The following is a 14,643-nucleotide window of genomic DNA, read 5'->3' on the forward strand; positions in this document are numbered from 1 at the left end:
TATGGTAAATGTTTTTAATGGATTTGTAAAAAAAAAAAAAAACATTCAGACTTTAATGGGGACTGTGTCATGGTTATTAGGAAAAAGGTGGTTCATTAAAAAAGTATTTATAAAGTCTTTTAAAGACCCACTTTAATGAAAATGTTGGTGTTTTTAACTCGTTCTTGTAGCATTTTTCTGATGCAAGGGGATATAGAATACATATAGAAGATACTGGTATATAAAACACTTTAAAACAGCATTTCTGTGCATTTCTTTATTTAAATCATTGTGAATCAGGAGCAGATGGAAAAATGCTGTTTCAAAAAAATGTGTTGTCGTGACTCACAAACTACACTCCGTGGGCCACAAATGGGCAGTTTTTTTTTTCTTATGGCTAAAACCAGCATGATCATAATTAAAAGACCACTGAGAAGGCTTTTAAAAAAGATCAAAAGATGATTGGAGTGAGACTTTAAACTTTAAAGGAAGACTTTTTCATTATTATTATTAATAATGAAAAATTATTATTAAATTCATTATTATTAACTGAACCAAGACTTAACCAAGATTCTTTGCCTCATCTTCTATTTCCACACCGATTTGAGCGGTTAATAGTCAAGTTCAAGATGCTTTTGAAATACCAATAGTTTAATAAAACAGTTCAAAATCTAGAGTATTTTAGCCACATTCATCTTTGATCATATCAGTTTATTTTTTATAAGGTAGAACACATCTCATGCTATCATTCCATGAGACCTGCAAATATTTAAGTTGGCACTGCAGGTGGTATCACACTGATGCAGTCTTCTACCATCTCAAACAGAAAATAATGTGGGCCGCTGCGCCGGGCCACTTCTGCGGCCGTTTCCCCGCTGCTGCTGAGGAGCCTGGGCTTCAGGTGGCGCTTTGAGAGGAGGAGCTCCAACGTTTGAGCGAAGGATGGTTTGAATGAGGAAGCAGCCAGGTGTAAGGGGGTAAGGCCGCCGTTCGTCTGAGCGTTGATGTCTGCGCCGCTCTGCAGAAGACAGCTCGCCACAGCGGCGCGGCCCCAGCGGCAGGCGCTGTGCAGGGGAGTCCAGCCGTCTATGGTTCGAGGGTTGATGTCGGAGCCGTGGGAGAGTAAGGCGCACGCTGCTTCGACGTGACCGTTGTACGCCGCACGGTGCAGGGGCGTGTAGTTGTCCTCGTCGCGGCAGTGCACCAGCAGAGGATCAGCCGCCAGCAGACGCAGCAACGTTGGCAGCTGTAAGGAAGTGTGAGATAATTAGCAACAGTAACCCATGATTTCCTTTCTGTTCTGAAGGAATTCACATTTTAGACCCACTCCCATCATCTTTTGAGCTCTTTCAAAAGCATTCCCAGTAGGGGTGAAACGATTCCCATTTTTTGCAGCTATCACGTGTGTGTTGTCTGCTGTGATGCACTTGGTATCTTGCAATATTGATAATCGATTGATCGCATTTTGAAATGATTTAAAATGGTTTACGCCAGTTTGATTCGATTGACAACTTGCCTCAGACAAATAACTCTGGTTGGATCGAAGGAATACAAATCGATTCATCGTTACACCCCTAGTTCCCCGGTTGTCCTTAAATTATGATTAGGCTGTTTTTAGCAAAAATCAAAAACCTGGGTCATTATCTCAGACATAATTCTGCACAGAGGTAGTAGTTCATTAGAAATTTGCTGTTGCCGACAGCCCAGAGCAGGGAAATTGTGGCCCGCCCAGCATATATTCCACATCACAAATGCACTCTTTATTTTTATTTGACTTGTTTTATTTCAAGCAATCAAAGCCAGAATAATGAACAAAACAATACACATGGTAGTTTTACATTCATACAAAGACGTTTAAAAAATTGCATTTTTTTCCTCTACCCCTGATTTACACAGATTTGAATAAAGACATCCTCAGAAATGCAAATTTTAGCCTAATTTTCATCAGTATTATGCCACAAGAACATGTTCAAAACACCCAAATCCCAATTTTTAAAGGAATGGGGCTTTAGATCAAGCTGCAGAACCGCTACTCCCTTTCATCTCTCTGTGTTTGGATCACCTTTTGTGATCCTTTTGGAAAAAGGATCACAAAATAAAAAGCCGAACTAAGATGATAAATTACACATTAACTGATAAAAGAAGCAATAAAACTACAAGTTAATTGTAAAATGAAATGATTTATTGTGTGTATTGATAACAGCAGACGAGGTTTGATAAAAAACAAACAAAATGAATTATTCTGTGTTATCTTATTTCCTGACTAAACGGGTCTTTTATCATTCAGGAAAGATGTTCAGCCGGCAAAGACAAGAAACGTATAAAATGATGATTTTTTAATAAGTTAATGCATCAGTATGAACTCATTTTCTTTTCGCAGAGCTTGATGCTTTTATAAAGCATTCTCTGCAACCTTTGGGCTCAAAAACACTAATGTGGGAGGGGTCTATAGCAACCCCTGCTGCAGCTCATCCAAAAAAATCAAGTCCAAAGATCTTGAGCAACACTAGAAAAAAGATTCAACTTTTGTTTCTAATGACTAAAAAAAAAAGAAAATGTAAGATGTGGGGTTTAAAAAGTTTGCCTATAAAGCCATTTTCTTGTGTTTGCTGTTTAGTTTCATTATTGCATAGGTGATTTATCCTTGTGTTCATGGGCAAAGTTTACCTATGAGGCAGCTGGGGTAACTGTTGCACATCTGACCACTCCCAAAAATATACCCCAATGATTGTCTAAAAGGCTTCAGGGAAAAAAGTCCAACCATGATAGTTATTTCAAAATGTGTGAATCTGAAATTCTGAACAAAGGGAAAAGAAAAAAAAAACACTTTTAATTTGAAAAAACCTTGACTGACACAAAAAAGTGTGGATAAAACCATGTTCAGCCACAGCAGAAATACAGATTTAGATTTTATTGACCGTGTCCTTCTGTGATGGGAATGAATTCATTTAGGCAGGGATTAAAGATAATCTGCATTCCCAGGAGGGTAAATAATCCTCTGGGGAAAACAGCAACATGGCAGCAGTTACTACAATGTGCTGTAAGTAAATTCAGCTAAATCACTTTGTACTTTTTTTGTATTGATTGATTTAAATCCACAGGGCATTTCTTTTCAGGCCTTGTGCCCATGAAAAATGTATTTGGGATGCATGAGGCGTCGACATGCCGCGTTTTTCATTGCCTCCCCGTCGCACAGCTTTTATTCTATTTAAACTGCTTTCATTTATGCTGATTTTTCTGAAGTCAATTCCTCTCAGGCTCATTCTGGATTAACAGAAATGCTCTGTCAATGTAATTGGGGTTTTTTTCTTCCTTTTTTACAGCAACCTTTGCTAAAATGTCATTTCTGCTCAGCCTCTGCAACACCCATTGGACAGATAAGAGAAGAGTATGGAAGAAGAGGACAAACACACGAGTGTGAGGCTGCTAATTTGAACAAGTGGATGTTGCTGCAGCAAAGAGCAGCATGGCAACAGGTGCAGACATGCATTACAGCGGGAGGAGGCAAATGTGTTTGCTTTAATGTCATGTGACCACCTCCACTTTGCAAAACTCTCACGAAATGAATATAAAGAAAAACAGAAAAAACGTCTTAGTCTGAATTAGAGCCAAAGCCTTGCATGGAAACTTAAAAGTGGACTCAAAAAACGGAATTTGAAAGCTTAAGAATCTTTGAATATTTCTCTTCAACTTGCTGAAATGCTGCAACAACTAACCTTCTTTTTGCATCGACTGTATGTTTGCGAGGAAGATTTTGAAGAAGAAAAAAAGAAAGTCAAACTTGTATTCAGCATCGGCCTTCACTCAGTGTCTGCCATAGAAATGATGTGTTCCTGTCCTCCCAGAACTCATCGCCTTGCTTTAATCAAAACAACTAAAAATATTATTTGGCCGACTGTTAAAAGGCACATAAGATATGACTCACAGAGCAAGTATGTATGAAGGTTCATCTGACAAGCGTGAATGCTAAATGCTGTACATGACTTTGGAACACGAGGAAAAACAAAGCAATTACATGTTACATTATTCAAAACACCCCTGAGAGAAAGCAGAGCTGTTTTCATTAAAAGTTGAAGCAAGCTCTGAAGCTGCACTTCAGACTACGGAGAATTGATCTCATTACTGTTCTCAGTTATACAGGTTGAGCCCGAATTATCTTTTCATTCTTTTTTAACATTAAGTGTTCAGCTTAAAACAGCTTGGAGAAAAATGTGTGTAAATCTGCCTACTACTACATTTTTGGCAGGATTTCAATGAAAACGAAGGAAGTTGTAAATATTAGGTGAGCAAAACTAAACACTATTTCACAAAATCCACAAAATAAACTTTTTGGAGCTTTTAAGTGTATTATAATGTTAACTGCTCACAAAATAACAACCCCAAAGCGGTATCCATTCACGCAGCTCTGAGTATTCCTCAAAAAACCCTGAGCTCCAGCCCCTCCCAATCCATAAATACGAGCGAGTTCTCAAATTGTGACATCACAAAGTGAGAACAGCCCCTTCCAGGAAGAGTCTGTGGTGCCAGCACCAGGAAAACACACACAGACTTTCTTTGAGGAGCTAGCGGTGATCGGCTAAACACTTTACTTTTATACGCACAACGGTTTGGATGCTGTTTGATTTTGTGAGAGAAATGCAGACACGCTGCCGGGGCCAAATCTATTTCATGGCGTCATGAAACGGGCGGCACACACAAGGAGAGAAAGGCGGAGCCTCAGATATCGAGTCGTCTCACTTCCGGGTGGGAAAATGAGCTTGAGAAATAACTCAATTTTTATAGAAAAAAAATCCTCCTTTAGTGTGCCAAAGGTTACATATGATCATACATATGGATATAGTTTACCCTGAAAGACTTAAGAATTGCATGATAAAGCCCCTTTAAAGGTGACACAGAAGTATCAAAGGCTGCAGTTTCCAAAATGACCACTGGGGGCAGGTTTCTAAAGGACCAATTTGACATTTAATCCTATGTCTGGGATTGCAGCAAAACTCTTTTCCTACTTTGTTTGTTCTGTACTGAGTATGCTTTGTTTGAATACACCTGATCTGTATCCTGGCAACATAGACCATGTCCAAATTCCCACCCTAATCCCTGACTACTAAAAAAACTATATGGTGCAGGACTATGCAGTGCTCTGGATCGTAAAAGCTATTCGGATACCATGCTCACTACTTTCTTTATTTTTTAGAATGGCCAATATGACATCATTGATTTCACAAAGTGAAAATCTGATTGATATGAGCGCTTTGCGACAAACATTTCTAAATCAACTCTCTTCTAAAGATAAAAACGTTGATATTTTAATAAAACAATACATTTAAATACATTTGTCTTGACAATAATTGTTCAAATGCAATGCATTGTTGTCTATATCCGCCAATCTAGGGAGCATCGATGCACTCTGCTTTTTAGCACAGACTTCTGGGAAATTTCTAGGACACTCGATTTTGGAATTGTAGATTCAGACAGCACTACAAAATGGTGCTATAGTCCACTAAGTAGTGAAGGATTCTGGACACAGCTATAGTCTTTGTCTTTCAGTTGCTGCCTATAGCGGTGGCCACAGCCAATCATCTGCCTCCATCTATCCTCTGAATCCTTCTCACTCACACCGACCACGTGAACCTCCTCTTTGATCTTCCTAAAGGCCTTTTTCTTGGAGGCTCCAACATAATCTGTGTCCCTCCTCTGAACATGTCCAAACCATCTCAGTCTGCTTCCCTGCATTTATCTGCGACACATCTGACGTAAGTATTCATTCTTAATACTTTTCTACCCATCTTTGTCACCTCCATAAAAGAAAAGAAAAAACACCTTCATCTCTGCTTCCTGGCTCTCTCTCAGAGCCAACAACATGGCTACTCTGTCTTCTACACCTTTCCTTTTAATTCTTGCCGACACTCTTTAGTCATGGCATGCACACGCCTCTTCATCTATCCCACATTTTGCGTTGCTCTGGACTGCTGACCCTTAATACTTAACTCCTCAAATATGCATCAAACCACTTCTGCTGTAACAACACCTTGATTTAACATCTACATAACAGCAAAAACAGGAGTGAAAGGGGTTAAACAGTCCTCCACCTCCACCTTGAACTCCTGTCTCACAGCTATCATACATGTTCTGAACAACTACAACAAACTTCCTCCAAAAAAAGCTCCTCGATCTACAAAGATCCAATCCAGATCCTTCTGACCTTCATATGAAGCATCCCCAAAGCAAAAATGCTTTGTGTCTTCTTCATTTTTGTTTTTTTGTCATCTACTGATTGTGTTACTTTTGTTGGCAAGCCGTTTATCATTTCTTAGAGCCTAAACACCTTAAAAGTGTTGTTTTCTTTCAGTTACATTTATTTATAATGCTTTTTTCTTTTTTAGACTTCATGTAAGATGTGCAAACTTGAGGACAAACTGAACAAATTGGGATCTTCTCATCAGATTTAGCATGTCCTGTGCCCTCAGGTGCTGAAAATGTTACAGTCTGTCAAATGGTGGTCATGTTAATTGGGCTTTTTTTGTCACAGTAGGCTCAGCTGGGACCGTTCTGTGTGGACTTGGCATGTTCTCTCCATGCATGTGTCCAGAAACATGCTTCATAGGTTAATAGGTGTCTCTGACGTTAGGTGTGAATGTGTAAGCTATAAGTTGCTCTGGGGTATAAGTCCCAGCAGCCAAAAAAATAATATTAAATTAAAAAAAGTGCCATTCAAATCGCACCTCCTGGCCAAACTATATTGAAAAAAATGTGACTTATACTCAGAACAATACAGTAAAACCTGCCGAAACCTAATTGTTATGGTTTTATTCTTTTTTTATAGTTTTTCCCCCAGATGTGCTAGAAATGATATGAATGGAAGCAGCTGGCCGCTTTTAAATGATTACTATAATTATTCCAAATCTTTGGACCACCTTTCAGCACTGCCTCGGTTTAACTCACCCGATTGTTCTCTGCGGCCCACAGGACCAGCTCGGCCGGTCTGTCTCCGAGCTCGTCCTCTTTTGCTAAATACCACTCCTCGCTGTGGTCCTCCTCGTCCGTCTCCTTCTCCTCATCCTTGCTCTCGGTCCACAGGCCGCTGCCTCCTCGAGGAATCAGGTGACCGTGAGTGTCGAGAAGTTCCAGCTGGTTAAAGTCTTCTGGAAAGTCCATCTCTGGCTGTTGTCCACTCAGAATTTTAACACACTGAAAAACAGCGACAAGTTTCAGCAAATGGAAAGACCGAAACACGTCAAATACTATTAATTAAGGAGGAGCAGAGGAGTTTAACTCCATCTGTGTCAGTGCAGTTCATTTTTAGAACTATTTTTTTTTTTCAAATACATTCCTATTCATATTTGTTAATAATCCAGATATTTCACATTTAGGATGAGACATGTGGGACAGATTCTACCTTCACTCAGAGGATTTCAGCATGCTCACACTAACAACATGGATTGTAACTGGCCTTGTAGGCACGATGTTCTGATATCTGCATAACTCTTTCCACCAGCTGACAGTTTGTTGCAGAAAATATTTGCTCTGCTCTCCTTTTGTCAACTCTGAATTTTCATCTCAACTCTCCTGAGGGGGGATCTGGACATGAATGACAAACAAGCTTTAGGGGTCCACTTGCCTTTTTCAGTGAGTGTTGTTGGCTAATTGAAAAATAATGAACTGTGTGGCTGCCAGACTCACCATTGATGAGAGTTTTTGATGCATTTAAAGATCCATTAGGATGCAAATTGTGTTTTTAACATGTTCTTGTGGCCTTTTTTTTCTTATAAGTGAGAAAATATGTCAAGAAATTGGCACTTAGAATTGCATTTTTGAGTATTTGAGAAGGGGGTTGCTCCGTGACAACAGTCCCACCCACTCCTCAGAGGTGAATTTCCAATGAACTACTGCCGCTCTGCAGAAACTTTGTCCAGGAAAACGACACAGAATTTTTCTTTTTTGGGGTAAAAGCAGCATAATCATTATTCAAAACCACCGGGAACACTATTAAAATAGATCAAAAGATGATCGTAGTGGGACTTGAAATGGTCTATGTGTGCAGTGACTTTGTTTACATCAACGTGAATTACTCTCCTCTAGTAAGAACAGTAGAGTTTGGCATGTACATGTCAACTTTAAATTAGCTACTCCAGTTGCTCCCAAGTGGAGTTGAAGGCATTCACCCTAGAAAAATGCAACTGTTGGGTGTCTTGAGTAACAATGAGTAACAAACTGGGTCTCCTGTGAATTTGAAACCTTCAGTTAGAGATAAAATCCCTCAGGTTGCATTTGACTGATCTGCCATTCTTCACTTGGATCTTGATGTCACACTGACTTGTATTTAAAAAGTTCTTTTTAAAACTATAACCCCCCTGATGTTTTTATTTTATGCAAATTGCATTTAATTTTAAATGTACCCAAGTTTTCTTATGACTAGTTTATATCTAACAGACCACCACAGAACATTATGAGGTGTGAATGACAACGTAAAGCAATTTACTTTTGTGTTCTTTCAAAGAGCGTTTTTTTTTGAATCTATTTTCTTTAATTGGTGTCTGTTTCATTCTCAAAGTTGAACCTGTTAAACCGACATAAGAAAACAACAACAAAAAGGTCGAAATATTTGAAGGGAAATTGTTATTGTTATCCTGTCATCTAGAGAATCAAGTATTGATTGTCATCAATACTGTTCAGGATTTATAGTTGGCTGCAGAGCATTCTACAAAAACCAAAACATTTAGAGGTTTGGACATTCATTTTATTTAGATCAATGTTACAACTCTATCTTGAATGAATTAAATTGAAATTCAGAAAACCTAACAATCAACCCATCAAGCTGGAGGTTTTGATTCTCCTTTAAAGCCTTTTATTGTATTTTTTAAGGAGAATATCTATATATTTATTTAAATAAAGCGCACCACATTTGATTAATTTAAATTATTCCTATGTAAATAAATAAACTAAAAAAATCGCTTAAACTTTAAAAAAAATAATCAGTAATTGAACTGAGTTCAATTGTAAAAAATTATTGCAAACTTGTTGATCAATTTCAGATCATTTGTTCAAGATGTTTGGCAAACATTAATATACACAGCTATAGTTTCTTCTGTGAATCGAGCATTTTTCTGCCAATTGGTTGTTTAGAGGTTCAAATCCCAGGCTTGACAGTCACTTGTTTGGCACACACATGGGTCACATGGCTAAACATTGTTGAAACAAACAAACTAGAAGTTTTTTTGAGTGAAACTGAAAACAGTAGCTAAATGTGTAAATGTGTTTCAAAAGGACCAGATTCTCTTTATAGTTGAAGGGATGTTACACCTAAATGCTATAATTCAGCTATTAGGTGAAACTTTGAACAAAGTCAAAATTGACTTTTACCAAGTAAAGAATCATTTCCGAAATGCCATGATTCTGTAAGGCAGGAGGAAATACCTGATCATTCTATTATTATATTCATAAATATGCCGTTAGCTTTTACCTTCTGGAACTACACTAAAGTGCAAAATTCTCACATTGTCCATTTTCTAAGCAAAGATAGAGATTCAAACGTTTTATCATCCACCCCAAAAGGAAGCTAAGAGTAAACACGAGTCTTTCATTCTCGAATCGATGAATGGATAATAGCATTAGCTTAAAAAGTTAAAATAACTTGATATTTTCAGAGTCTTAAAAAGGCTAATCGATGTATATGAAAAGTGGAAACTATGTCTGAAAAAAACAAAAAAATATAAAATAATGAAAAAGCAATTAGAACCCTTAAAACTACTGAAGACAAAGTAACTGGATGACTTCTGTAAAAAAACAAAGGTTAAGACGTACCCAGAAACCCTTTCGGCAAGTGCACACTTCAAACCGCTGAGACCGCCGCTTTGCATATATACGGTAACATTAATACAATCCTAAATTTAAGGTAATTTCCATTTGATCGGCTATATCAAACTATAACGTGCCATTTTTGGACACAAAAACCCTTAACATCCCCCGGACCCTCAGTCGGAAGCGTAAAACAAGCAAAGCATTGTGGGATATGTAGTTTATTAAGCTATTCACCGTTGTGAAATCGCACTGAATATACACCATTACCCATAAGTCCATCTTACGACTTACTTCTTCACTGAAAACATTGTAGCAGCGTTCATGATGGCTACGTTTGTAACTGGTGTAATTGATGAGTTTTGCATCTTTGTTACATTACAGGTGATTTATAAAGGTTTCAAAGTCACAACATCGCGACATTAGATGAACTTGGCGTTATTTAACAACTGAACAAAGAGAAATTGTTTATTTAACCTATAATACAATAATTTGTCGTATTTTATTATGTATTGTATTGATTGTATTTTGCTTACTCTCCTGAAATGCATTCACTTGAAATAAATATACAAAATAAATAAATAAAAACTTAAAGTCTGACTATTTGTGGTGCAGTGTTTTCTGCTTAATTTTAGGAATGCAACTATTTATTTTAATAACGATTGGATTCAAATCATAATGTTATCATTACTTGTGGTTACTGACATGATTCATAGTCAACATTGATTCATTTTTAACAATTTACTGACTTAAAATCAATCCAGAACATCTTTAGTCAAAAATTCAAAGTGTGGCTCAGAGATAAATACCTGGGTACGGAAGAGTGCAGATTAAATTTTCCAGACTCCTTCTATTTCTTGGAAATTAATTAAGTGCAAATTAATTATGTGCACAATTAAACAAGAATTGATTCACAGTTTCAAATAGTTTAGCCCACTGTTGTTTTTACACATAGAAACAAATAGAACATTATTTGAGTATTCTACCGCACTGATCACATGTCTTTGCTAAATTCAGATTTTTAAACACATTGGACTGGAATGATGGCTTGGTCATTTTTTGCTGTCATCACATGTGTTGTTTGCTGTGTTGGCACGTGGTCATTTTTACGTAACAGTAAAATAAACCTACAGTGCCTTAATCCAAATTGACTCATAAATCGATTTATAAAATTTAGAAACAAATTTGAAATGGTATAGGTCAATTCGATTAACAACTTGCCTCAGATAAATGGATTTGGTTGCATTGTAGGAATAGTCTAGTGGTTAAACCCCTGCTTAATTTGCTGGTGACATGTAAATGGCGTGTACTTATGTAGCGATTTACAACCTTCCTTGAAGGTCCAAAGCGTTTTACAGTCACAGTTCCACTCACACACACATTCACACTGCACTACCTCTGTACCACAGCGGCCCCTTCTTAAAACCTTTCACTTCAGTCAGTTCTTTTGTCATTCACATTTAATGATTCTTGGGAGAGTTTCTCCTGACAAGAGAACATTACTGCAAATAGTTTCCCCCTTCAGCTTTACAGCACTATTATTCAGTTCCTCTTGAAGTCACTCAACCCAAACTTCAGACAGAGACTCAAACAGTCTCTGACTCAAACAGGCAGGAAATAGTGCCGACATGCATAGAGAAAGTGAAGAAAATATGGTGTTCAATGAAAATCTTAGTAGCTGCCTCTCAATTGTGCTTCTATCCCTACACACACCACTCTCTTTACAGATTCATTTATTTTAGACAGGTTCTCTTCTTGCCTTTCAGGGTCGAGGAGATAGTTTCATTTGAATTCTTTTTTTGGCACGACTTTATTTCATGCCTACATCAGAAGAATTCTAATCAAGATCAGACACTTTATTTGTCATTTTCATACATACAATGAATTTTAAAAGTACTCTTAGGTCATTGCATCATTCATCATTCTTCAGGATCCCTAGTACTGAGAATTTAACACTATTCCTTCATTAATATCCACGTAGCCCCTGTAAGCTCTGTAGATCCTCGTCATATTTGCAAAAAGATGTCAGAGTAAAAGCCAAAATCCTTATCAGCATGACAGTCATTTTTACATTTTACAAACAGTCAAAAGGTTTAATTCAGTGTTTAGATCCTCTTTGCGTTTTATCTAATAAAACTATGATGTCTGACCAAGTGAAGCAATTACTTATATCTGTTCATATGTGGACTCCCTTAGTGCTCCATAAAAGGATGTTCAGTTCAGTTCAATTACCGTAAGTTTTATTTATATAACCCAATATGACAACAGAGTTGTCTTAACGGGCTTCACAGATTGTACAAAACATAAAATCAGTCATAAAATACAATACCTGATTGTTAAACTATACAGACTCGGTTGAACTGGACATCTCCGCCTTTAGACCCCCCTTCTCAGTAAGGAAAAACTTCTAAAAAAACAGATTCCAGAGGGAAAAAAAGAAGAAACCTCAGGGTTGTCCGCATGAAGGATGAGACTTCTCCCAGGACAGACTGTACCAGGACTTTTAGAGAAGAATTAACTTATCTAACGCTACAACTACATGTTAGAATACTGTAACAGATGGGATTCATCCAAATGGAACTGGACTGGGGGGACAGCTGGGGGCTTGAGACGATCAGGAGGCGAGGTCCACGGCCAAGTATAGGAGCACAGACGAGCCAACTGGAATCTCCAATTTATATCCCCTGTTGGTCAAGTGCAAGGTTGTTGAGGTTTCTGGAACCTACACACTCACACTCATTGAATAGTCACCAATCAACCTACGAAGCAAGTTTTCAGACTGTTGGAGAGATCTGGAGTACCTGGAAAAAGACATGTGCACAGGGAGAACATACAAATTGTGTACAGAAAGAACCCAGCTGGTGTTTGAGAGAACATCTGTAAACAATTGTATGAAATAGCATGATAATAACCAGGTTTCTGAAGGTTCCAAATGCAAAAATGCATTATGTTACCAAAGAGAGAGATTTTGAAGGTACAGATGGGTTTTTGCGAGCAAACAAATTATATTTTTCTTTAAAATTCAAGCAAGGATATTGGGTTACATTTGATTGTAACCTGAGAGTGGATTTGCACCCACAACCTCCCAGTCACAAGGGTGGACACTCTACCATTAGGCTGCACAATTTTTACTTTTAATTTTAATTTTTAATGTTCTAGTGAAGATTTATATTTACATTTCATCATTGTAAGATTTTCATTTTTAAATTTATGTTGTCTTACTTCTTGATTTTCCTCTTAAATTTTGAATCTTTGGCTGTATTTTCTGCAGTTCTGTGTTGTCTAATGACTATTTTTTGTGCACTAAGTAGACTGTGAACAACCTGGATTTGATAATCCACAGAATAAGAAGGATTCCAAAATTTAAACTGTCATTTCCTGTAAGAAAACTGCTTTTTAAAAGAAAAAAATCCATTAAACAGGCAAATCGCTGCATTTTACATGGCACTGATAAAATGTTGTGACCAGCAGCTGTGAAACTTGCCCCTCTCTGAAAAACATGGAGCTTTTTCTTCCCTTTTCAGTAGACTGTCAAAACCATGAGAAGCACTTTCAGGACAGTTGTGCTTTCTCAGGGGTTTACCAGAAGGACCCAATGCCTCTGTGTGATTTTTATGGACTCACATTCTAAAACAGTTGTGGTAAAATTATAAATAGATCATCATTGGACTCCATCTCCATAGCAATAGCAAAGGTTGCATCCACTCAGCTGTGATGATGTTGCTCAATTCCTGAAGACAAACTCCTAATGTTTTCTGCATTATTTGCCTTTTGTTGTAGATAAAGTGCTGTACAACCCAAAAAGTCCCTTTTGGCTTGCAGTGTAGGAGCAAGATTATTGCAGATGCTGAGTAATTATCTTAAAGTTACCTGAGAGATTGCTGTACGTCTGGTCTCTCCAACGGTAGTCTCCCAGGGAGAAGCACTGAAATGTCACGAAAAGCAACCATTGGGATGATTCTGAGCTCAATGTGCAGAAGTGAAGCTCAAGCGTGAGCAAACATGCTCGATTGTATTTGTGTGATTCTGTTTGTGCTTGACTGAAATACTACAGATGAACAAAAATTCACAGATTATTTTTTGTTTTTAAAGCATTCTATAGTTATAAAGACTACCCTTGCATTATTTCCATCACAATAAAAGTGAAATATTACTGATGAGGGTTTTATAGACCTAAATGTCATGACCCCAGGGATCCCCTGGCAGGTAATTTTTCCTTCTTCAATTACTTACAATTACTTAGGATTTAAAATGTACAGACATACGATTTACTAAGAGCAGATATGAATAAAATTAGCTGAGACTTACTTTTTTAAATGATGAAAAAAACCTTTCATTACACTATTAATACAAAATTTAATGAGATAGAAAAAGAAATCAAAATTGTTTGAGTCTTTTTGGCAATGAAGGTGATGTAAAACCCAAATAGACTTGGTAAGTGTAATAAATGAATTTAAACAGGATCAAAACAAATAATAAACTAAAACTGATAAATATAGAACCTGAACATAGCATGTTACAGTTTTTCTCAGTCACTTTAGTACAATTCTCAGATCAAAATTGAAGTTTGCAAATACGTGTGCATTTCTCAAAACAATTTGTACAAACAGCAAAACACTATGGATTTCTTGCAAAAGCCTGTAACTTGCTCAAAATCTTTAGTTCATCTCTCAAAACTAAGTCTTTATGTCATTGAACATGTCAGTGCCATTAGAATGTCAAGTCCTTGTGTCATTGTCTATGAACAAGACAGTTTTATTGTTCATATTGTAATTTGTTGACAGACCATGTCATACCAACATAGAAAAAACCCACTGCAAACAGTAACACAAAGGGAAAAAAAGATAGGACAATATTCTGTACAACAGTACA

At 37.3% G+C, this 14,643-nt stretch overlaps 1 protein-coding gene across 1 annotated transcript; it reads right to left on the reverse strand.

The window, feature by feature from the left end:
- Positions 1-242: 242 nt before the first annotated feature.
- Positions 243-9,974, reverse strand: ankrd49 (ankyrin repeat domain 49). The gene is made up of 3 exons (XM_004065751.4): positions 9,778-9,974; positions 6,919-7,164; positions 243-1,225 (listed from the first exon to the last, which is right to left on the reverse strand). Exons 2-3 carry the CDS (start codon positions 7,129-7,131, stop codon positions 749-751), a joined length of 690 nt encoding a protein of 229 aa, XP_004065799.1. The 5' UTR covers positions 7,132-7,164; positions 9,778-9,974; the 3' UTR covers positions 243-748.
- Positions 9,975-14,643: the final 4,669 nt, after the last annotated feature.

The sequence above is a fragment of the Oryzias latipes genome, chromosome 1, assembly GCF_002234675.1.
Source record: "Oryzias latipes chromosome 1, ASM223467v1".
NCBI classification, from domain to species: Eukaryota; Metazoa; Chordata; class Actinopteri; order Beloniformes; family Adrianichthyidae; genus Oryzias; species Oryzias latipes.